This window comes from Lampetra planeri, chromosome 14 (assembly GCF_965212315.1).
Source record: "Lampetra planeri chromosome 14, kcLamPlan1.2.h2, whole genome shotgun sequence".
NCBI lineage: Eukaryota > Metazoa > Chordata > Hyperoartia > Petromyzontiformes > Petromyzontidae > Lampetra > Lampetra planeri.
Window position 1 is genome coordinate 9816086 of NC_136120.1, and position 25818 is coordinate 9841903.

At 46.3% G+C, this 25818-nt stretch overlaps 1 protein-coding gene across 2 annotated transcripts in view; it reads right to left on the reverse strand.

The window, feature by feature from the left end:
* PKHD1L1 (PKHD1 like 1) overlaps positions 1 to 25818 on the reverse strand; it is a 144704-nt gene that overhangs the window by 28811 nt on the left and 90075 nt on the right. For both annotated transcript variants that reach the window (XM_078600544.1, XM_078600543.1), the window contains exons 51-65: positions 24766 to 24917; positions 19789 to 19951; positions 18922 to 19084; positions 16675 to 16763; positions 15982 to 16118; positions 15588 to 15717; positions 14737 to 14855; positions 13267 to 13396; positions 12422 to 12589; positions 11468 to 11571; positions 10091 to 10220; positions 6814 to 6938; positions 4742 to 4832; positions 408 to 556; positions 90 to 212 (exon numbers count right to left, since the gene is read on the reverse strand). In XM_078600544.1, the coding sequence (XP_078456670.1) occupies positions 90 to 212; positions 408 to 556; positions 4742 to 4832; positions 6814 to 6938; positions 10091 to 10220; positions 11468 to 11571; positions 12422 to 12589; positions 13267 to 13396; positions 14737 to 14855; positions 15588 to 15717; positions 15982 to 16118; positions 16675 to 16763; positions 18922 to 19084; positions 19789 to 19951; positions 24766 to 24917 (1973 nt within the window). The remainder of the gene's footprint in view (positions 1 to 89; positions 213 to 407; positions 557 to 4741; positions 4833 to 6813; positions 6939 to 10090; positions 10221 to 11467; positions 11572 to 12421; positions 12590 to 13266; positions 13397 to 14736; positions 14856 to 15587; positions 15718 to 15981; positions 16119 to 16674; positions 16764 to 18921; positions 19085 to 19788; positions 19952 to 24765; positions 24918 to 25818) is intronic.

Sequence of the window (25818 nt, forward strand, 5' to 3'; positions counted from 1 at the left end):
TAAGCTATAATTTGTGGCCAGGTCGCTTCTGAAAAAGAGCTAAATATCTCTATGTTTGGTAGAATACAAATATTTTATGTTTATAGTACCTGCACGAGCACGGTCTTTTTGGAGTACTTGTGGCTGGTGGCCAGAGGGGAGTAGATGATGGACATGAGCCCCATGCCGTTGTCCACCAGTGAGACGTTGGATACCCGCACGCTCTCCGTCACCTGCACGGGGGGGTGGGGGGGGGGGCAGCATTGCGCACGCGTGTGTGCACGTTAGGCCCCGAGTTTATCCTCATTTCAGCAGGGCCTCTCCGAATCTTGTTGATTTTGTAATCATTATATGTCTATAGATCCTTTGCTTTATGTTCGAGCCCTGTGCAGCAGAGGTGACCCGGTATGTGAGGTGGTGTGGGTGACCTGAAAGTAGATGCCGTAGTCCCAGCAGCTCCAGATGAGGAAGCCCTGGATGTGTGAGCAGCCAGGGTAGCCATCTTTGTTCATGTAGACCCCGAAGAGGCCCCCGTGCACCTCGTTGTTGCTCCACGCCGCCACGGCACTCGACACACCTGTGAGCACAGCAAGCCCTTCTCCTCAATATCTCCAACACCTCCTCAACACCTTTACAACACCTTCTTGGTTCTTTCGGTAAAGTCACGTAGAAGGGAAATAATAAACTAATACAAAAAAATAAACATAATAAAATACAATTCTAGATTTGAAGCTTTCGTGACTGCAAGGAATCATATTCTTAGGTTTTTTCGGTAAAGTCACGTTTGATGAGCCCCCCCCCCCCTCTCCTCCCCCCTTCAACTTGCTTATAAGAGATTACTTCTTGAATCATTGCCTCACTTGATGCAGCTAATTCGGCTGTGACGGTCCCACCTGATGACGGAGACTTGTGTTGCCTCCGAAACGTCGTGATTTTTGTTTTTGTTTTTATTTTATTTTATTTTCATTAATTTTGATGTTTTACCTACGTGACTTTACCGAAAAAAACTAAGAATATAATAAAATACAATTCTACGTGACTTTACCGAAAGAACCAAGAAGATGAATACCTGCAGTCACGAAAGCTTTACATCGAACCTTTACAACACCTTTACAACACCTTTACGACACCTCAACACCTTTACAACACCTTTACAACACCTTCACGACACCTCCTGAACACCTCCTCAACACCTTTGCAACACCGTCTCAATCCCTCCTCAACACCTCCTCAACACCTTTACAACACCTTCACGACACCTCCTCAACACCTCCTCAACACCTTTACAACACGTTCACGACACCTCCTCAACACCTCCTCAACACCTTTGCAACACCGTCTCAATCCCTCCTCAACACCTCCTCAACACCTTTACAACACCTTCACGACACCTTCTCAACACCTCCTCAACACCTTTACAACACGTTCACGACACCTCCTCAACACCTCCTCAACACCTTTACAACACCTTCACGACACCTCCTCAACACCTCCCCAACACCTTTGGAACACCGTCTCAATCCCTCCTCAACACCGTCTCAACACTTCCACACTTTCTCAACCCCTCCTCAAGCAATGTATCCAAAGTAACAGCCGAGCAAATTTCGTTCCGGCCCGTTGCTCCGCCACCACACTTAAAATCGGGAGCTCCTCAAGACCACGGCACCCCCCCCCTGCTGTTGCTCTCCCCTCGCTGTGTGCAGCTGATACGGAGGCCAGCGTCAATCAGCAACAACTATGGCGTCGTACTTGCTTGGTGGCCCCAACCCCCAGCCATGTGCTCATTCCAAGAGAGAGTTTGTCAGAGAAAGTCGTGTCACGTCGGTCTGTCATCGCTGGACTTCCCTAGGTGTGCCAAGACGTTCCAGTTGTGAGCTGCAGTGAAGCATGAGTCTGCTTCACACGCGAACGCCTCGCGCACACATCATCAATGTGAATGTAAGTGTAACGGATACGCAAGAAGAGTGGCAAGTCATAAACCAGACGTAGTATTGTCCTCGCAATAACGACTTACCCAAACTGCCAACAGGCACACTTAGGGTTGTCTATTTCCAATGCACATTTGGCAGGGAATAGGAAAGGACAATTCGTCTTTTCACATTTGTGAAAGTCCTTCATATCATTATATCACTAATTACTCCCAAGACAGAATAGTCTTGATATTAAGGTGGCAAGATGTTAACTACCGCGCCTGGTATACAAGAGGTCTTGAGTTTGATCCCATCTCTGACGCCTGTATATTTTGAGTTTTCATGTTCTCCCCGTGGTCGCTTGGATTTTCTCTGGGTCCTCCGGTTTTTCCTTCCACATTTAGAATCAACGTGTAATGCGAGCAAGGACAGGGTCACGTGAGTGTGGGCGGAGTCAGGGTCACGTACGGAGGAGGAGGAGTCAGGGTCACGTGAAGGGGAGGATATAAGGGGAGAACCGGAAGGGGATCGGGAGTGGAGACAGAATAGAGAAGGGAGAGGCCACGCGGAGTGCTGGCGAGGAGTGGCGCGATTGCCACGAGGCAGGAGTCACGGCACCGTCGGCCAGCGGTGTTCGTGGAGCTGCGGGGGTGTCTGCAGAGTGTGCGAGAGCACACGGAGCAGCAGGGTGGCTGCGGAGTGTGCGGAGCACACGGGCAGCGGGGTGGCTGCAGAGAGAGAGAGCGGGAGCGGAGGACTCAGACGACGGGCGGAGGCACGAGGCGGAGAATGTGCGGGTCGGAGCGGAGACATCGCGGGGTGCGAGCAAGAACCCAATAAAGGACACGGAGAACAACATCGGCTGAGAGTCCTTTATTACAAACGTGCGTTTAGAGTACTTGGTTGCTGTAAACTTCCCCAAAAGGCACTTTGTTGAGCTATTATGTGTGGCCAGGTGGCTTCTGAAAAAATCTATATGGCTCAGTGGGCCTGATCTGGTAAAATAAAAAAGAGTTTAGTAGTTTTAGTATAATATCAAGACTGTTCATCGCTCACTGATTCCTCTACCTAAGTTGAGGAATCGGTCTCCTAGACTATTTCATTTCATTCATTCATCTCATTCTACACATAGTTTTGGTGATCTGTGCCGAACGCCTGACACTCGGTACCCTGTGTGTCACGCTGCTGGATAGGCTACGTTCATTTTCATGCAATTTTAAGTATTTATTTTTGTTGTTTTTTTTATGCAAGGCTTATTATTACAATTGAAACTAAATCATTATTAGTTTGTTACAAGAATAATACATTTTCTCCAAAAAAATACCATTGCCGCTTTTGATAAAAGTCAAGTGCGCTCCTGTTGTGTATTTTATCTTTGTGTTTATGTGCGCCATTACAGAATATTAAATAATTCATTCAGTTCAATTGTGTGGGACAACGTTTTGTTTTGGACTTCGAATAGAAATTGAAAAAAAGCAAAATCGCTTTTAATTTGAACTCATCGCAGTTTCACTTCAGTGACTCTTTACTCGCACTTAGAATGAACATTTAAATCCAACCAACACCAAAGTGCTGATTCAACAAATTCATCTCAATGAAAACTTTTGGGAGATGATCGGCAATTTACACCAAATGTGATATATTGAGACATTTTAGATTACATTAATTCAATACAATCGTTACATTTTAGTCTTTTTCATTACATTACACTATTTCATTCAGGTTGAGGACTTGGTCTCCTAGACTGTTATTTTCATCTCATTCATACTGTGTTCAACCACCAGAGGTCACATTCACTCACTCAACCATTCACTCACCAATTCACTCCGCCACTCAATAAACCACCTCACTGCAGGTCAAAAGAACACACTCACTCTCAATCTTGATTTGAAGCTTTCGTGACTGCAGGAATCCATACTCTTTGGTTCTTTCGGTAAAGTCACGTAGGTATAAAATAAAATAAATCACGACGTTTCGGGCGCAACACAAGCGTCCATCATCAGGTGGGAAATCATGGTCTGCTGGTGAGGTAGACTGTTTCACTCTCGTAAACACTCGCTGTTGTGGAGTGGCTCATGCAGCCAGCTATGGCTGCAGGGTTTTGGTAGTACATGTTGTTTGTGCCATTTATTGTGAAAATTCTGTCACAGTTCCTATGATTGCTTTTTCATTGCTTTCATGGCTTTATTTTGGTGATTTCGAAAAGTGTATTGGTTTAGCCATGTTTGTTTGTTGTAGTACAGAGTTAGACTGATGGCCTTAATCTAAGTTGTCTTATGGTTGTTGTTGTTGTTGTTTCACTTGCATCCCACTGGGATTTTTGCACACAGCGTTGGTGTACGGTGTTTTTTTCTGCAATATTTTGCTGTCTTTTTTTTGATTTTCTGTTTGCACTTAGTCACATAGTCACTTTAAGATGTTTTCTTGTTCATGTTTTTGTTTTTTGTTTGTTGCGGTTGCACCCGATTCAAGAGCCGAATGGCTCACAGGGGTATACCTAATAAATGAAACTTGAAACTTGAAACACTTACCAATTCACTCACTCACCCAATCAATCAACCACCGCACTGCAGTTCACGCTTCTCTTCCTGCTTCTACACTCTCACTGCTCTGCTTAGGAATTCCCTCCCATTGTCTCCTTCCCCAGGCTCGCGTAATAACCTCGCTGGATTCGAGAAACGCATTAACTCTGATCGAGTGCACAACGTTTTACAGGGCTGATTGCTGCTGCCCGTGTTATATTTTTAGACCTGTGCTCTGCAACTGTGTAAAACAAGTGAAAAATAAACAATAACCCCCATGGAAAGCTGTCCATTTAAAGCATCGTGGTAACCAATGTGGAGGCAACTAACCTGGACAAGGTTCACCATCGATCCGGAATCCCAACCTTTCAAATCCGGCCACCACGTTCCCCTGCAGCACCACATCGGTGGCTTCGTGCACCTGCGGTCCCACAAAAGCACAGCCGACACAACTCACCCACCGGCTGCTGCGAGGACGCTAAACATCACCAGGCGATATCGATGAAGGTGGAGTGTACCTGGATAAGGACAAAGACAAATATCCCCCCTATAGCCTGTAACAGATTGTTGGGGCAAGTGCTGTTAGCGGGCACCTATGAAGGCGGGAACGGTACGCGAGGGCGTGGGTGGCCAGCACCACGCCAAACCACCTTTGTCTCCCCAGAGGGGATGTTTAAACCCCACATCAGGTACTCATTTGAGGCTGAGTCGACCTAGGGAAGACCCAGGACCAGTTCAGATCATTGTCACTGGTGTTGACTGTGAGCGGGAATTCAACTCAGGTCGCCGGGTTTCAAGCACAGCGTGCTCACCATTGCACCACCACTCCACATACACATAGGAGTTGTTAAATTCTTGTTGAATTGTTATTTAATTGCCAGTGCCGTTCATGAAGAGCATGTGGCTGTATCTGCTCCTATCACAGGCCCTCCCAGCTGCAGCTGCTGCATGCAATTAAAAGCAGGTGCATCGTGTTTTGTGTCACATGTTGTGATAACGTGCACACATACTCCCTCCCCCTGTGATCAACGGGGTGTGAAGGTGGGGAGATGCTAACTCCCTCGCCCGGTATTCAGGAAGGCGTGGGTTCGATCCTGACCCTGACGCCTGCTGTATATTTGGAGTTTGCGTGTCTCTCTGCCCACTGTCGTGTGGATTTTTCTTCGGTTTCCCCCCCCCCCCCCCCACATTTCGAATAAACATACGTTTAGAGTATTTGGCTGCTCTAAATTTCCACATCATAAGCCACTTCGTTGAGCTATCATTTGTGGCCAGGTCGCTTCTAAAAAAGAGTTACATAGCTCAGCGGGCCTTATCTGTTAAAATAAATAAAAATTGCTAGAGTTTAGTTTATAGGTTGGAATGGAGCGCGGTATCGAGTTGTAAATCAGGATAATGAGCAGTGCTCATTCTAATAACCTCATGGGAGATGATGAGCTCAGCACTTGACTAAGCACTGAAATCACAACATTCAGCAGCATCCATGAGGACATCGTCATGATTACCATCATCCATGATCTATCTACTACTGGATGAATACCTCCCTACGACACTGCCATCCCTTATGATCCTGCTCCTGCACAGGAGCTAATTTCACCGTCCTCTCAGGCGTGCTCCCTTCTTTAGCGCACATTCTATCGCCAGTCGCCATGTACCCTTCTCACAATGCGTGCTGTCCAAGCCTATCGTCACAGTCAATACGATGTCTCTGATTTGCGGTTTTTTGTTCTCTACCCCATGTATATACTTAATTTGGAGCTTTCGTGACTGCAGGAATTACTCTTTGGTTCTTTCGGTAAAGTCACGTATAAAAATAAAATAATAAATTAAATACTACCATACGACGTTTCGATTGCAACACAAGCAATCATCATCAGGTATAAATGAAATAGAAACACAAATCTAGTATACTTAGAAATGTAATGTAATACAACAGAGAGTCGGATAACATAGGGTGTTGACTGTTATGCATCTCCCCTCAGTTGAAACGTGTTCAAAGAAGTACGCATGGCGATCCTGGCCAGCATCACCATGAAAATGCACTCCCAATCCTTAATGTCAGAATTAGTTCGCAACACGTGGTGTTCAGGCAACAAGGGCCTGTAGGGCCTAGGCAGCCTCGTGTAGGCCAGCCCAGGCACAGTGCTTAACCTTGCCTGGCCAACATGGAGAGATGCATTCTGGGAATTACACTGAGAGAGAGGAAGAGGAACACATTAGAGAACACAGGTGTGGGAATCGTATTGACTTTACGGGATGATGGCCGGTGGTTGAGATGTATCTACAGAGTCGCAGCCAAAGAAGAGGCCATGCCCAAGAGGTTGGAGCACGATTGTCCTCAGCATATCGGCACTTGACGTGAGAATGGCGGAGCTGCAGTGCAGGTGTGCCACCAAAGATACCTGTATGGCTGCAGGCCACAGCAATAGGTTGTTTGTCTCTAGGCGGTCTTGGTAGGTGCCCGGCCACACGGAGAGGGTGACCAGGTTCCTGCGTATGCGCACTTGTCCCCCTTCCACCCGGATGCCTGCAGACAACGGCACCACCACATTACCACATCCGCCCCCTTCCACTTGAACAGCTGTTTTCACTCGTGACGAGCAGTTAATAGAAGTGCGGTCCTAAAATTTGCTTGCTCGTGTCACTGTTGGTGGAAGGACCTCGATTAAGGGCAAACTCTTGGACCACCTTCCACGGTGACCAGATGTGTTGGAAGAGGTGGACGCACCCCACACTCCACCAACACGCGGCCCGCCGATCGACTACCTGTGGAGTGCCCATTTATACCGCTGGCCCAACAGAGGCAAGAGGAGAGATTAGAAGAAGAAAAACCATGAGCCATCGTTTTAACTGCCGCACCAGTAGATGGAACCGGCGACATTTGGCCTCCAGGTGCAGTGATTCAAACCTTCGCATCACGGCGGCTCCCCATGATGAGGAGTGTGACCGTTTAAATCACTTCAGAATCAGAATCTTTGTTTATATTGGAGGAATCCAATGAGCTATAAAGATTTTTTTTCGCAGAAACCACAAACCCTCTCGACTCTCACAGGCTGGCATGCCCAGAACTCAAACCAAGGGACGTGCTTCATCCACCGCACGTTAATTCGATCGATTGTGCTGTAAGGCAGGAGCCCTGTGATGAGTCTCCTATGCGTCACAGGACCGGAGTCTCAGAGTGGTACTCAACATCCAAGAATTCATTAAAAGTTACTGACGATGAATTCCCACAAGTGTCCATACTCTTTGGTTTTTTCGGTAAAGTCACGTAGGTTAAAAAATAAAACAAATAAATTAAATCACGACGTTTCGGAGGCAACACAAGCCTCCGTCTTCAGGTAATTTTGCTGTGACGGTTCCACCTGAAGACGGATGCTTGTGTGGCCTCCGAAACGTCGTGATTTAATTTATTTTATTAATTGTTTTACCTACGTGACTTTACCGAAAAGACCATAGAGTATGGATCCTTGCAGTCACGAAATCTTCAAATCTAGAATCCCACAAGTGTACTTTATATTTATATAATAATTGTGGACAAGAGACCAGCAATTTATTTTCGTAATTATTTTTAACACTCGTAGTGTAAGTTAGGGGAAAAAAATGTGTTTCTTTGTGGAGTGACACTGTAGCTATGAGAAGGCCTGCTGCAGGTTTGATTCCAGACTCGCGTCACAAAACGATCCTTTACTTCGCAAGTTGGGGCACGCCAACCTGGACTGAGACGCTCTGGCAACACCAAGGAGGCTGTGGTTTGAAATGTCACCATAATTACAGCAGGCGCGAGTAGCCACGGCACTCATCATGAGGAGGGCAGGAGAAAAACAGAACGGGCAGTTATGTACGTATATGTGTCATCATAATCAACCATGATCTATCTCCACTGCTGAAAGAGGTCGTCATTGTCTTGTGATGTAAACATCATCAAGCACCTCCTGCACGTGACCTGATCTCATCTTTGTTAAGTTAATCTTCTCAGGCGAGTTCCCTCCTGTTGTTGTCATCACACTGTCAGTCTCTACCATTTGCCATGATCCCTCCTCCTAGCGGTGCGTCCCTGCCCACGCAATTTTTCAGATAAATAAATATGATGCCAATAATTAGCATTTGTTCCCCAATCCATTTATTCCCACTTCCTGTACAATTCCCAGCATGCACCCCTCCATTCGTCTTTGCGCAATGAGCATACATGCATCCATCACTTCACATTCTAATTGCTCATTGCAGATTAATTTAATTCCTGATTAGTTGAATATTTATGACGAAAAAATAATATGTTTTGTTGATGCGAGATGAGAAAACAGTTTCCCCAGCTGGAAACCGTGCGCTTCATTTGCATGTCAAGTGAGGGCCTCTTGTGTCGAATCACTGAGCTGTGACAACATCCTGTTGGTTTTAACCTCGAGTTTTGCTGAAAATATATATTTGCCAGTAAATGCTAAGGAGAGGAAAGCGAACACAATCGCTCGTGTTATTTAAGTGAACATTTCGGAAGAGGATTCTGCCACTGAGCGAGCAGATTGGAGGAAATCAGATTGGCTCTGATTGGCTGGAACAAGACTCGTGTCAGGGGTGCGTGTGTACACCACTAAACGCGGTGCGCTATCGGTTACACTCCTAACTCACAATTCTAAAATCATTCTGCAAGAGTTTGACCAATAATTATCAGAATGTCAGTGCTGAACAGACTCAAATATTAAGCATTATAAGAATCAGTCTTGATTTGAAGCTTTCGTGACTGCAGGAATCCATACTCTTTGGTTCTTTCGGTAAAGTCACGTAGGTATCGGGTGATGACGGACGCTTGTGTTGCGCCCGAAACGTCGTAATTTATTTTATACCTACGTGACTTTACCGAAAGAACCAAAGAGTATAAGAATCAGCTTTGTTGTTCGCAGGACAACGTTGCGCTATTGGCCTAGCGGTAGCACGTTCCCTCGTTTGTTGCAGAGGATCACGGTTCAAATCCGGCAGGCCGCCCTGGTTAGAACTGCAAATGTAATAACCATATTAAGACTACTCGCCATCCACTTCATGGTGGACGTTAAAGACCCCTTGACGTCATTCGCAAGAGTAGGCCATTGTATGCTGGCGTCAGTCCACATTTTCGAAAAATTACTTGTAAATGACTCGATTGGGATTGTATATAGCAATCTTCACCCCCGACTAATGCCTAGTTGCAGGCCAGGTGCTGAGTCAATTTGTGCCGCACAGAGATGGCTGTCACTGGGGGTGCCCTTTAAAATATGTTGAGATGAGATGAGAAGTGCATATGGGAGGACACTGTAATGCACTAAAATCTGACACCCGACGAAATCATCTGTCAGCCTATATGTGGAACAAAGTAGGTGTGGCGTTGCCCGTAGGAGCGTGTCTCTGCCCACATGTGGTCTTGTGGATCGTGAACCGAGGTGTCTATAGTTGACTCAAAAGCCACGTTCGAGTAATTGATTCATGGAATGTTAATCACGGAGTCGAATCATTGGCAAGCGATCCGTGGGTCGAATAATTCCATTGGGTAGTACAGCGTCATGAGAAATGCCAAACCCCCCGTTTTTGATTGGCCAACGTACGCAAACGATGATTCGGTGCCTCGCTTGCGGTCTGTTTTATTAATCGAGCATTCCCAGTCAAACGCGCCTGCCCGCTGTCATCCGTCGTGATTGCCGCGCCATCCCTCACCCTCTCCGACGGTGAAGTGGATGACGTTGTCGTCGATGTCAACGCCGTCTGTGCTGAACACGCCGATGGCCGGAGCGAAGCCGTGGTGGAAGGAGCAGCCCCGCACGTAGGATGGGGTCTCACTGTTTGCCTTGAGGCAGGGACGAGGAGGAACAGTGGCGAGACATTAACTACCTCGCCTGGTATGCAGGAGGTCGCGAATTCGATTCCGACCCTGACGCCTGCTGTGTATTTGGAGATTGCGCGTCTCTCTCCACGTAGTCGCGTGGATTTTTCTCCACGTCCTCCAGTTTTTCCCTCCACATTTAGAATCAACGTCCGCATTTAAGTATTTGGCTGCTAAAAAAAAAATAGTGGTAAATCGTAGTTTTTTTTATTTTACCAGGTAAGGCCCATTGAGCTATACAGTAAAACCTTGGATTGCGAGCATAATTCGTTCCAGAAACGTCTTTGTAATCCAAAGCACTCGTATATCAAAGCACTCGTATATCAGTTGTGATCACGTGACGCTCGGCAGACAAAGCGTATACGTACTACTCGTATTGCAAGACCTCGCTCGTTTATCAAATTTCTATTTATTAAAAAATTTTGCTCGTCTTGCAAAACACTCGCAGACCAAGTTACTCGCAATACAAGGTTTTACTGTATAGTTATTTTTAGAAGCGACCTACCCACAAACTATAAGCTCAACGAAGTGGCTTATCACGTTTGACATTTATATCGGCAGCCAAATACTGTAAACGCACGTTTCTAAATGTGGAGGGGAAAATCGGAGGACCCGGAGAAAAATCTACGCGACCACGGGGAGAACATGCAAACTCCAAATGTACAGCCGACAGGGTCGGGATTTAACCCGCAATCTCCTGCATACCAGGGGAGAGAGATAACTTCTCGCCATGGGAGGAACACAGAAAGAGGAGCTGCGAACGGATGGCATTTGACAGAAAAAAGTTCGAAGGAGGCAGGTTGAGAAGTAAAAACCCTAAACGTAGGAGCTCCGATTGCCAAGCTGTTACCCCCAAAAGTGTGTATGTGTGCGTGTGAGTGCGCGTGGGGAGCGGTGGCGCCGTGGTTAGAACTTGGAGAACCGAGTTTGCTTCCCTTTCACAGGCAACATTAGTGACGAATATCTTAACCGGTTCGGGACCTCCCCTACGTTAACTCAGCCTTCAACGAGTCCCGAGTGCAGTGTGTGAATATCATCATTGGGAATACAAAGGCGGCTGGGCGTGGTGCCGGCCACACACCCCACCCCCCCCCCAACCCCTCGTGTGCCATTCTGGCCTTCATAGTGGTGCTCGCAAACAGCACTTGCCCTAAAGGTCTGTTAAAGGCTATACGGGGGAATCTTTGTCTTTGTGGTCGCAAGGCACGGACCTGGCCCAGCCCCAGGAAGGTGACGGAGTAGCGTGGGTCTGTTGGGTCGCGGTATCCCTCCTGGCCGCTGTGGTAGAACTCCACGTTGCTGATGCGTGCGAACCCTGCGGAAGCACATCGCAAGTTGGTGGAAGCGGCGGCTCGTAGCTGCCGGGGCGCGTCGCGTACCAAATAAGTTCCCATTTAGTGACGTGCATTTAAATTTACAACAAAAATAACACGTACGTCCAACGCTTTCAAATACAACTTTCGCCAAAAACACGCTGCTCATTATGTGATCCAGCTGCATTACACGAATATATGAGCACCTTAATTATATATTCAATACTTCCCACCAAGCAATGTGATATCTGCATAACAAGGAATGTCATGGAGATATCTTTACAAGTTTTGTAGAACTGCGTCTGCCTTTCTCTCTGCCTGAAGCTTTCTACCTCTGTATTTCTTCCTGGCAAATTCTCTCTGCTTCTGTAACTCCCAGTGACCGTTTTGTTTTCGTAAGCCCACATCTCTCCCTGGCTCAAACAATTTGTTTCTACTGTGGCTAACTCCGTTACTGTGGCTTCTTGTATTTTCCCCATTTGTATTGCTCACGATTCCCTAATTTTATTCCCCGAATCTGTAATCCAACCTCGTATTTCTATATTTTGCAGAGTGCAGAAGAACAGTGGATTTTTATGAATTGCTCTCTACTGCCCACAATGCCTTCACAAAAATAGCGGTTGTCTATAATAAGCACTAATCAGGTTCAACCCTGGACATTTGACAAGACCTGGTGCATTGTGGGTGACTTGGTCTCAGGATGAAAAATTAAGTTGCTATTGCAAAGCTGCCGCTGCTGCTGCTATTGTTGCTGCTGCTGCTGCTGCCGCTGCTGCTGTTTCTTTGCCGTACGCGTTGCGGCGACGTGTGGCCATGCATGAGCATGCGGTGGGGGCGGGGTACCGGACGTACCTAGGTACTCCGTTTCCCCGTAGGCATAGGCGCTGACCAGCACGCGTGCCCCGAACGACTCGGAGTACCAGGCGGGCTGGTCATGGCCCAGCACCCGCACGTTGCGCGTGAGGAGGCCCACGTCGGCCGCCAGTGTGTAGCGCGCGCCCTGCACGGCGTGCGTCTCTCCTGGCACAGACGGACGCAGCCCCGTTGAGGGAGGGGGATTCACGCGATGACGACGACCACGATGACGACGCTCAACTACAATATGCACGGCGGGCGACGGAACGAATCGCCGCTCGGTGACAAGCTGCTAGGCTAGCCGGACCCTCCCAAGATACGTGGACTCTCTCAGCGAATGTTTACGGTGTTGATCTTAGTAATATGTTTTTACCCTTTCAACTGGTACAAAAACTGACACCTTTATACAAGGCATCATGTTTGCAATAACCACAACACAAGCAGTCAAAATGCAAACAAAAAGAAACAACTCTGATAATGATATGCACTGTCCTTGAAGTTGATTGGTCCACACACGAGACAGCTTTTCTTAGAGCCTAGTCTCCATTGGTGTTGGACCAGATGACGCCAAAAGGTGTCATCTTGGACAGTGCATATCATTATCAGAGTTGTTTCTTTTTGTTTGCATTTTGACTGCTTGTGTTGTGGTTATTGCAAACATGAAAGGGTAAAAACCTATTACTATATTTTGCCACTGGTAAATGAGGTCTCATAGTGGTGTTGATCTTCTGCATGTTTGCGGAATGACTGTGACGTGAGGCTTTAGGAGTGGTAGTCTAAGAGCTAAAGCACCGGTGCATTGGCACCAGACTATGACATAAGGGTGGCGATGCTGCACGTACCCTTATGCGAGTACTGCAGGGTGGCGTTGAGAGACAGCGTGCGCCCATCGGCGGACACGGCCGTGACACGCCGAGTCTCCGTCTGCCAGCTGTCATAGCTGCTGGTGCTGATCACGACGTCGCTGCCCACCTACACTCGTGCACGTCATTGACAAGGCTTTGGAAACATTGCCTCTGGGACCTCAGACAGCTGCCATGGCTGAAATGTTATATAAAACCAGCTTGTGATCATACAAGTTCAAGTTCATTTATTAGGTATAGCCCTGTGAGCCATTTGGCTCTTGAATCGGGTGCAACCGCAACAAACAAAAAACAAAAACATGAACAAGAATACATCTTAAAGTGACTATGTGACTAAGTGCAAATAGAAAATCCAAGAAAAGACAGCAAAATATTGCAGAAAAAGCATCGTACACCAACACTGTGTGCAAATATCCCAGTGGGATGCAAGTAAAACAACAACAACCACAAGACAACTTAGATTAAGGCCATCAGTCTAACTCTGTACTACAACAAACAAACATGGCCAAACCAAAAAACTTTTCGAAAATCACCAAAATAAAGCCATAAAAGCAATGAAACAGTGGTCATAGGAACTGTGACCGAATTTTCACAATAAACGACGTAAACAACATGTACTACCAAACTCTGAAGCCACAGCTGGCTGCATGAGTCACTCCACAACAGCAAGAGCATCAGTCGGAGTATCAACATTTTTCAATGCACCATTAAGATCAGCACACTAAATCAAAACACAGATCATACTTTGCAGCGATCATCCGGAGCGAAACATACATAAAAACGGAGCGAAAGATACATAAAAACGTGACAGAAACTTCATAAGAGAAAAGCTATGGGTAGAATGATGATGATGATGGATGGTAATGTGTAATGACCACCTACATGAAAGTTCATTACTTATTCACGATCAGCCCTTTAATGGACGACCAATACAGATGGGTTAATCTACTTCTCACCACATACTGCTTGGTCGTAGTTCTCCATTAAGACCACGCTATAATAAATGCTGACATGTGAATATAAAGAGTAAATTAAGCCACACACACACAAAAAATCACAGTCTGGTTACAGCCGATACATTTGCCGCAAATTGTCATCTAGTAAATGAACTAATACATTAGTGAACATAAAGACAAATATCCCCCGTGTAGCCTTCACAGACTTTTGGGGCAAGTGCTGTTAGCGAGCACCTATGAAGACCGTGATGGCACACGAGGGGGTGGGTGGTCAGCACCACGCCCGACCACCTTTGTCTCCCCAGTGGTGATGTTTATACACTGCACCAGGTACTCGTTTCAGGCTGAGTAAACATAGGGGAGGCCCAGGACCAGTTCAGATAATTGTTACTGGTGTTGGCCATGAGCGGGAATTTAACTCGGGTCGCCGCGTTCAAAACGCAGCGCACTAACTGCTCAGTGAGCACGCGCACACACACACACGGAATCCCACCTTCCAGTCAACAGGGCTGGCGAGCGTGATGCTGCCGCTCCCGGCTGCAGCTGTTTGGCCCAGTTTTACTTTGTACACGGAGTGGTTCGTGCCGTGCAGGTCCAAGCCCCCGAACACGCCTGTTCAGCAACGGCAGCGGCACACGAGAGAGAGAGAGAGAGGTGAGACGCGAGACGCACGGCGATCCTCGCAACGCCACGTCCAACGACACACACGGGGGCGGCCTGGTGGCTCAAAACGTTTAATAGTTTTCGATGTCAAATTGTGGAATAGTTCTAAATGGCTTTGCAAAGATAATCTCAGGACTATTGTGAGTGGCTCGCGATCGTGCTGACTACGGCCACTTGGCCGGATCCTCCCAAAAAAGTCTTGAGACTCAGTGAGGTCTTCATGGCTAAAGAAGCATCATTATAATAATAATAATATTGATAAACTGTGATCTATATATCGGTTTCATTTACGATTTGCAGCCATAGAAGTGGACGGCTGTACATCTAACCCACCAATGCCGGTAAACATTTGTTATACAGTATTTGACAAATTGTGTATAATGCCCTGCCCTTGTGAACATTACCGGGTTTCACTAATTGTACAGCTGACACCACACTTTTATAATAGAGTAATCAAGGATTGCTTTGATTTATTTAAATAAAAAAAATATTCCACACGATTGAGGCATCATTCAACAAATCATCGCCGGAGGGCGCTCATAACATGGGTGATGAGCATCTTTTAAAAAAGACACACGCACATCGTTTTTTTCCCGATAATTTCCTAACTTTACGTTGCCATCGGTAACCACGGTCACGGTGGCGATCAGCGAGATCACGGCAGGTGGAGGGAGGACGCACCGATCACTTTGGAGCCCTGGTTGGGTCCGTTGGGAAGGAGCCAGTCCGGGGTGAGATGGTCACCACGCAGCACCACAGAGAAGTCCCCCTCCAGGGGACTCTCCTCCCGGCCCGCGATGAAACGCCCGCCCTGCCAGACGCACGCAGAGACAAAGATCCCCCGTATAGCTAGGTTTGTTTTCTCTTTCATTTCTACCTGATGACGATTGCTTGTGTTGCAATCGAAACGTCGCATGCTATTATTTAATTTATTTTCTTTCTACGTGACTTTACCGAAAGAACCAAAGAGTAATTCCTGCAGTCACGAAAGCTCCAAATCAAGTTTATATATAAATATACAGGAATATTTTTGTTTCTAGTTTCAGTTTAGCAGTTCAACAGGCGGCGCACTCACCTGGATGGACAGATAGGTGATGTTCAGCACCAGCGGTGGGGCGCTGCGGTTCCACACGTCGACCGGCACCTCAAGCACCCCGTACACGGTGAGCCGGTGCAGCACGGGCGGGGCCACGTCTAGGACCAGCCAGGAGCCTGCGCCAGGCCCAGAGTGCCACAATCAGCGCAGAGAGGGCACTTGTTGAAATGTATTCACCGTTACGTTGAAATAAAAAATCAGCAAAAAAAACATACGATGCAACTGGGATTGGCCAAACATTCCAAGGCTGAAACATGACCTGCCAATTACTCAATTGGGATAACACACTAATGTTCGCCGTGACAACTCAGGCGGCCAAGTTCACGGCACAGTGTGCGGAACCACAGCACCACCACAACAGCCCTGCTATTTGAGTTACTCACTAGCCCTGCAATGTGTACAAGCTCAAGGGAAGATTCAAGTCACAAGACCGAAAAATGCGAAATGCAATCACAACTCTTAATTACGCTGTCCAATTGGCTTTTTTTCCTATTTTTCACACGAGGGGAGATTTTGCCCAACACATCGGCGCGAGGTGAATATTCCGGTCACGTGGCAGCTTTAACGCTCGCAAAGCGGCTCAAGCTGCGGCAGATACGTGGTCGTCCCGGGACGCTCTTGCGGGAGGCAGGCGACGGCAAGAAGAGGGACGTGGAGACGGGGCGCGTGTACCTGGTGGCACGGTGACGTTGCTGCCGTCGGCTGGCACGGAGTGGTTGTTCTCGGGCGACGCGAGCCAGAAGCTGCTGTTTGACCACAGCCTACAGATACGCGCAGACGTTTTACGCCGAGCCTCAGTTTGTTCCTTCATTGTATCATTTCTCATTTAAATAAAAAAAAAGACATTCAGAGTCGTCGGAGAATCAATTAAAGAAAAAAGCCTTCAGATTCTGACAGAAGGACGACACCGTCAGCGATGCGCACAGTCAAAGAGGGCCTCACTTAGTCACCACGTGCATGCTGTCACGTCACACACTGGCACACGCACATTACCGTCATGCCACAGCCTGGCACACGCATGCTACTGTCACGCCACAGCCTGGCACACACACGCTACTGTCACGCAAGTGAAATCAGCAATTCAAATACTACGAACCTGCTTAATTTCTGTGGACATATGGTTTAGAAATATTCGTTTAATTATGGGGCAAGTACTTTATAGGGTGACCTGAATTTATGTTTTAATGTTCCCCTATAAATCTTACTCTTTAAATTTTTTCTGTTCAGAGGGAACAACCCTCTCTTGTCACGCATTATAAAAACGTATCTTGTCACACACTGAAACCCCCTCTCTCGCCACTACAACATGTGACATATTTGCAGGTCATGAGATCCCTCAATTTGATAGCAGCTACGGTCTCTATTACCTAAAGCCATTCCTCAAAACGCACCGCTTTCCGTGGGAGTTGCAATAGTATCATTCTTACAAGTGCCCTGAATGTGTTCACCCCATCCCCCTGTCTTCATGAGTTATCATTATTTGATAATTTTAGTACTTTTTTTTGACCAGGTAAGGCCCACTCAGCTATATAGCTCTGCTTGAGAAGTCACAAATGATAACTCAACGAAGTGGCTCATCACATGGAAATGTATAGCAACCAAATACTCTAAACACGTTTTTAAATGTGGAGGGAAAACCCGGAGGACCTGGAAAAAAATCCAAGCGACCACGGGGAGAGCATACAAACTCAAAATATGCACGCATCAGGGTCAGGATCGAACCGACGCCCTCCTGTATACCGGGCGAGGTAGTTAACATCTCCCCACCGCGGCGCCCAAATATAAACGTGATGTCGTTCTCTGGACAACTTGACATTCCTGCTCTCTGCTGCTTCATAAGGCTTCACTGTTCCGTGCCAAAGCAATCTCCGTCCCCCCTGCCTTCTAATAATCGCTGTGCTAAAACCCACGTGTGTTCTCTCATGTGGGATTTCCCAAGGTAGCTGCGTAGCTCCTAGGTAAAAGTGCTGAGCCAGCCCTGCTGAGGTTACGGGGTGAAGTCTGGGTTTCAGCGGCCCGTCATTAAAAAGGCTTCTAAAGTGGAGAGAGTTGATAGCCTCGGCCGGCTCACCAATGATTTCACACCAAAAAAAAAATCACATTATTCATTTGTATAAATTACAGCTCTTATAAGTGTACTATTATGCAACAATCTCATTGTGCTAAGAAGAATAGCCATAACGTCGCCTGATTGTATGTTGTTCAAGTTTAGTTTTCATCACAGAGTTTATTGGGGGAGCGAAATGCGCCCTGTATGAATGGATAAAAAGGCCGCGTTATGTATTTTTGGGGATAATTATTTTAAAACACTCTTCCTCAGCAAAATGATTGCACAAGGCACACTGCTCGGTGACATTTATGAATGGACCCTTCGTCACGTGACATTGTGCCAAGAGCACGACTGGAACAGATAGGATATAATAAGTTGGAATTACTATGGCATTTCTAAAGCAAACCCAATGGTGAGTTGTCCAGGCCTTGCGAGAGTCGCGTGAAAGGCCGGGTATTGAGAGAGTGAACTCTGCTTGTGGCGGTGGCTTTTTCTGAGGCAGCGGCGTGACTGCAGATGCAACTCTAAATAATATCTCCCTCTCCTTGCTTCTTACAGCTATTGTTTCTCAAGGTTTCACTTTACACAGCTCCGTTGCTGTGAGTGCTCTTATTTCTGAATCAATAGTTCTCAACGATTGACTATTTCCACAATTCCCACGATAAAAAAATATCTGTATTACCCGCAAATGTGTTTTTCTTTATGAGCATCCCGCACGAAACAGAAGTCCTATTGCGATTGTTGATCCAAGGTGCTAAAATGATCAGTCTTAAAAGTCTCTTTCTCTGGGCTTCATAGTTTTAAGTGTTCAGTGCGCCACGCTGAATGGACGCACGTCACGAACGCTCGCAGTGCGGGACGAGGCTTACTCGTATTTCACGGCATTGGGAGGAACGGGCTTGACTTTCGGAACGATGCATCCCTCGTAGAAGCAGCGCAGCACCTTAAGCACCACGTTCTGGTTCCGCACGCTTGCATCCAGCGAGGAGGAGGAGGAGGGCCGTCCCATGGGCCCCGACTCGTTCCCCGACACTGCGACAAAGTGACGCACGCTCAGCGCCGAATAAACGGCCGCAACCTCACAATGCAACCAAGACGGTCGTTTGTGCTGTTTGTTACTGGCCGCATGATGCTTTGGGGACGTTGGGTTTTGTACTCGGCAACTGTCTTTAAATATATATGAGTGTATAGAATAAAAAATACATCCACAAATTTCCCCCTCCCAGAAAATACTGAACGCTCCTGCAGCGGTACAAAAGTACCTGCAGCGATCGACGTTAATGGCTCTCTGGGACTGTAAGGAGGTAGTGGATAGAGACAAATACTACGTGTCACATATGTATACTACACTGTAAGTATGTCGATATACACATGTGGGATACACACGTGCCGATCAACTCATGCACTAACACAGGCTGAACACACACACTATACAGGATTCATTTGGGCTGCCTGACCCATCACCCCCTCAAATATTACACAGGAGAAATTGTACACCCACAGCCAAGGACGATCACAGACACACTTTGCTATCTGATTATTCACAGCTATTTTTCACGCGTTTTTATTATGACATATGCAACCGTTTTAACTTGGCGTACAATACATCCCGGCCACAGTGCATTTTCAATATTGGTATAGTGGAGAGGTGTCCGGAACACGCCGCCATGATTGGGGATGTGTCTTTTTATCCCGTGCGCAGGAAGCGTGGGAGCGGAGGTCTGCACACTCATTACCCATGTAATAGAGGTCGCGGCTCGTCGCGTTGAAGACCCAGTCCCCGGTGCGGCTGCTGGTTGCGCTGAGCCCTGCCGCGGAGTTATTTCTGTCCAGCCCATTTGTGAAAAACTTGTCAGGCGCCTGAGTCAGGTTGTGGTTTATGATGACGTAGTCATCCTCCTGTGAGAGCAACGACACACACACACAGAAACTGATCAAGAGAGTGGAAATAAAATCACATGGGATGGAGCTGTGGTGCAGTGGTTACTGCACTGCACTATGAGCTGACATTTATATTGAGTGATGTCTAAACCAGCCCTGGGCTCCTCCCGGCACCAACCCACACAGACCACAAAGTTCTGTGTCGTAAAAAAAATCTTCAGAAATTGAGAATGAGCTGAAAATCGTTATGAGTAAAATAACTAAATGACAACTTTTAATATATACCAGCTACACTGGCAAGAATTTAACCTGAAAATAACTGGGTTGGCCCAGTACTCTTGGTAATAATTACCAACAGCTGGCAAAATCCCCAAGGAGAAGGGATTTGTTGTTACGTAGCAAGTCTTGCATATTGGCCACTAGTTCATATTCTGGGGTAATTCTGTTCCAACATTACTATTTAAAGACAGGGAAACCGTGGCCAACTCGGCTTTATCCAATGCGTGTTTCAACTCTACATGCTTTACCTTGTGAGGTCTGTTTTCCGGAACATGGGGGTGATGTTTCGGCTATACACGGCTTGAGGCTACTAAAATTCTCATCTCCATGTCTCAAAGTAATGCCATGAGAGCGTTTTTTAGAAGGTGTCAATGAATCGACTGTGAGACAATACATCAACAACATCAGGTATGCTGACGACACTGCACTGCTGGCCGATTCGGAACAAGACCTACAACAAATCTTGGACGAGGTTGCCACAGAGAGTCAAATATGGGGCTTACGAATTAATAAAAAGAAAACAAAGGTTATGAAGGTCAGCCGAACTACAAGCGAAATAACAATCAAGCTTGGCAGCGAAAAATTGGAACAAGTACACCGATTTAAATACCTTGGTGTAATCATTGACGATCAGTTGAACCATGAAGTCGAAATCAAGAGCAGAATTGAACAAGCAAGGCAAGCATTTATTAAATGGAAAACACTCCTTGCAGACCGCAACTTGAGTACATCACTGAAACTGCGCACACTGAAATGCTACATCTGGTCAATTTTGCTGTACGGAGTAGAGACGTGGACATTGACAACAACAGCAACAAAAAGGCTTGAAGCTTTCGAGATGTGGCTGTATCGAAGAATGCTGAAAATCCCATGGACAGCCAAAACCACCAATACACAAGTTCTGCAAGATATGGGCACTGACAGGCAACTGCTGAAGACCATCATTAGCAGGAAGTGTTACTACCTAGGCCACATTGCCCGAAACGACCACAAATACCAGCTATTAAAGCAAATCCTGGAAGGAAAAATCGAAGGGAAAAAACGACCAGGACGGCCAAAAACGACATGGCTCAGTAACATCAAAACATGGCTACAATTAACAACAGCAGCACAAACTCTACACGCCGTGCTAGACCGGGACCAATATCATCGTGAAGTCGCACACGCCGTTAGGCAGCACTAAAGAAGAAGATGTTTTTAGCATGTGTATGTTTTTGCGTGATAATGTAACACACTCAACATGCAGAATGCATCTAGCCAGTTTAACAAGTAGGTTTTCGCGACCAATATCATCCATAATAGAGGTTTTTTGTACTAACTATGGGTTTAATGGGACATCAGGTTTGTGAATTTTTGGTAGCCCATAAAGTCTTGGTGGTTTTGATGCCCTTGATTCATATTCTCAGGTTTTTTTCGGTAAAGTCACGTAGGTAAAACATTAAAAGTAATGAAAGTAAAATAAAACAAAACAAAAACAAAAATAAAAATAAAATTCACGACGTTTCGGAGGCAACACAAGTCTCTGTCATCAGGTGGGACCGTCACAGCCAGATTAGCTGCATCAAGTGAAGCAATGATTCAAGATGTAATCCCTTATAAGCAAGTTGAAGGGGGGAGGAGAGGGGGGGGGAGTTCATCAGAATGTGGTAGCCAATGAATGGAACGTATCGGGAGGGAGGGGGGTGGGAGGGGGGAGGGAGCCAACAAAACATTTGGCGACGGCTTGGACGCGGCTGCTGCGCACGCCAACACAATGGGCAGAAAGGGGGGAGGGGAGGTCTGATACACATGATAGAACAAAGGAACGAAAATGCCCATGTTTATACCAATGCAGGCTGAAAAATGAAGAGAGTACTGTTAAAAATAACTGGGGATGTTAACAGTACTCTCTTCATTTTTCAGCCTGCATTGGTATAAACATGGGCATTTTCGTTCCTTTGTTCTATCATGTGTATCAGACCTCCCCTCCCCCCTTTCTGCCCATTGTGTTGGCGTGCGCAGCAGCCGCGTCCAAGCCGTCGCCAAATGTTTTGTTGGCTCCCTCCCCCTCCCACCCCCCTCCCTCCCGATACGTTCCATTCATTGGCTACCACATTCTGATGAACTCCCCCCCCCCTCTCCTCCCCCCTTCAACTTGCTTATAAGGGATTACATCTTGAATCATTGCTTCACTTGATGCAGCTAATCTGGCTGTGACGGTCCCACCTGATGACGGAGACTTGTGTTGCCTCCGAAACGTCGTGAATTTTATTTTTATTTTTGTTTTTGTTTTGTTTTATTTTACTTTCATTACTTTTAATGTTTTACCTACGTGACTTTACCGAAAAAAAACCTGAGAATATGAATCATTGCAGTCACGAAAGCTTCAAATCTAGAATTGATGCCCTTGGTTTGATCATGTATTGCTCTTCCTTGGGAATTGATGACTTGGCAATGATTGCCGTTGTTTTACGTTCCAAGGTGCCGGTTGGATCTCGTTTAATTTTAAGGTAGGTACCTTCATCGAGTAAATCTTTGATTTTATTATCGTAGTCCTCACGGGCATCACAACAGTCGATCGGCCCTTATCAGCAGCAAGAATTTGGATATCTTCATTTGCTGTGAATTCTCTTAAGGCTTTTGCTTCACTGAAGTTAATATATGTTTTTGGCAATTTGCTATTCTCAATAATTTTGCCAAACCTCATGCCTAGTCATCTCAGCTATTTTAATACACACAATGGACAGCAAGGACAATATCAAAGGGCACGCATAATGTGCATGCATAATGTACGTTAACTCATTAATAACCCCCCCCCCCCCACTTTGTGCAAGAGGACAGAAGTGTGGTCACCACATCCACACCTCTATATAAGAAAGAAACGGGTGGACTTCTCCACAAATCTGGCTGTCGCCTGATGGTGCTAGTTGTAATTACTGGCGAAACGCCGTACTCAGATTGTAAATGTTATGGCTTGGCTCTCCAACACATTGGTGTGCTGTACTAGTGACGAAATGGCATGTTCTGTTTACGTGACAACCCTTACTAGTTGGCTGTGTCGGGTGGTGACGGGTTTTAACGACACATTTATATATTTATGCGATCTAACCCAAAAAACCTCTATTATGGATGCATCTAGCCATTCACTCATTGAGGGCGTCATACGGATGCCTCGATGGCGAATCATTAACGCTCAAGTGACAGATCGAGCGTCGGGCTGGGAATTCAGTGTCAGGGGGAAGCGATCGGCATGAGTGCAGTGGTGCGGGAAGAGTAATGGAGCCGGGGGTTTTGTGTTGAGGTGAAATTGAAAAATGAAGAGTATACAATATTCCCTCGTTATTGACAAACCTGCTAATCTGCGATCTTAGCTATCCGCGAATCGCATCTGGAATTCTACATGACAGCATCGAGAAAGAGAAGGAAAGTGATGAGAGAGAAAGTTACGTAAAAGTGATGAGTTAAAGAGATGAGAGAAGTTTAAGAAGCATCTGCAGATGTTGCGCGAACTATATTCGCAGACTAAAATCATTATCTGCAAAATTTGCTATTCACAAGCATCTCCGGAACGTATCCCTCGCGAATAACGAGGGAATACTGTACACACAAGAAACTTTAGTACAGTCATAAAGACACAAATCAAGTAGAATTAGTTCAGTTTAACACGTAGGCTTTCGCGACCATTATTATTATGAAGAATTAGTTCAACAAAGAGGGAGAGGATTGAAATTTGAGACCCAGGAATGCAAACCCCATTTTCCCCATGAGGTCTATTATTTGTCGAATGTGGTTTTGTCCAACACGACATTTTTCTGGGAACGTAAACTCTGCGTTCGGCAAGGCCTGCCGGTACTTTGTTCTCCGCAATAAAACGGTAACAGCATGTCCACCACTGGCTCGTGACCACCTCCACCGGGAGTTGCATGGGATCGCAGTCTGAGTTTCGACGAATTTCCACGACAATTATTTCGTGCATAATGTTGCATTTCAATTGCCGACAAGGAACCTTTCCAGGATTAGCACGGTTGGCTACGTATGGCGCGAAAGAGGTTCAACATACATACGTGAAAATCATTGCTACAGCTGATGAAGGAGGGCTTGGGAATGTGGTAGCCAACTGACATTCTTCCAGCTCGCACAGATTACGTGGACGGACACATTATTTAAGAATATTAACTGTTGGCGAGAGAGTTTCAGTTTCATTCATTTGGTATAGCCCTGTGAGCCATTCGGCTCTTGAATCGGGTGCAACCGCAACAAACAAAAACATGAACAAGAAAACATCTTAAAGTGACTATGCGCAAACAGAAAAATCCAGGAAAAAACAGCAAAAAACAGCAGAGGATAAGATGTGGAAGGAATGTCGTATTTCTTTTGATCGATGTAAACATCCCTGCAAGCTACACTATGAGACCTCCTTTACCAGTGGCAAAATATAGTAATAGGTTTTTACCCTTTCAACTGGTATAAAGGTGTCAGTTTTTTTTGTACCAGTTGAAAGGGTAAAAACCTATTACTATCCCTGCAAGCTGCCTAACAGAGAGAGTGCTAAGAGGAAAGAGAAATGTACCCACCGCGAGGCCATAAAAGGTGGCCGTGTAGGAGATGTTGGTGATGTGCCCGGCATCCTGGAATGCCCAGCGGTAAGTTTGTCGGCTGGGCAGTAGAGCCATCCAGCCCCTTTGGTGGGTGAGGCGCTTCTTAAGGAAAGGGACCTCGCTAGTACCTGCACACGGATGCACGCACACCACGTTTACTTGACATTGCGGGGTAAATACACAAAGGTATATCGGAGGCGTTACATGACAGTTTTTTTAATCCTAATTGTTCGTAAATTATGCGCACCGATGGGAAAAAATGGGAATTAATTTCGCAAAAATGGGCTTTTGCACGGTAAAAAAAAATACTTTAATTCCTAAACATCTCATTCAAACGACCACGCAAGGCACTACCGTGAAAAGGGGTTGTCCATAAATGACGTCACGCACCTGGGGGGGGGGGGTCACACATTTGTGACGATGTGTGACGAGGAGGGGGGGGGTTGAGAAATTTGACGTCACATCAAAATGCGCAACTTTAAATAAATATAGAATTGTTATAACACCAATTGTTATAACAACACTGATACAACATCAGAGTGCAGCGCCATATTAAATACGCACTACAATGACAATAGTTTAAAGCGATTTGAAGCGTGTTTTCTTTTCAAAATGGAAATATGGTTTGGGGGGGGGGCAGAGCTTTGCGACGTCATATTTGAGGGGGGGGGGGTCTGATTTTTTGTGACGCCGTGTGACGAGGGGGGGCGGTCAAAAATCGTCCAAAATCGCGTGACGTCATTTATGGACGGCCCCAAAGACGCTGAGCGCGGTGCAAAGCAGCGCCGCTTTCGCTCAGCGGTGTTGGTAGCGTCCCACGGCGCAGCACGCGCTACGGATCGCGCCCCCTCGTGGTCACTGTGGATCTGTCTCAGCCGTAACACTCCCACCACACGGTGTCTTTAACGCACATAAACTCGACAACGCTTACAAGATGATTTGCATTTCACACAACTCTCGATGCGGAGCTAAATAATGATTAATTGCATTGAACGGGTTTATTACACGAATATATAATTTAATAGTTTT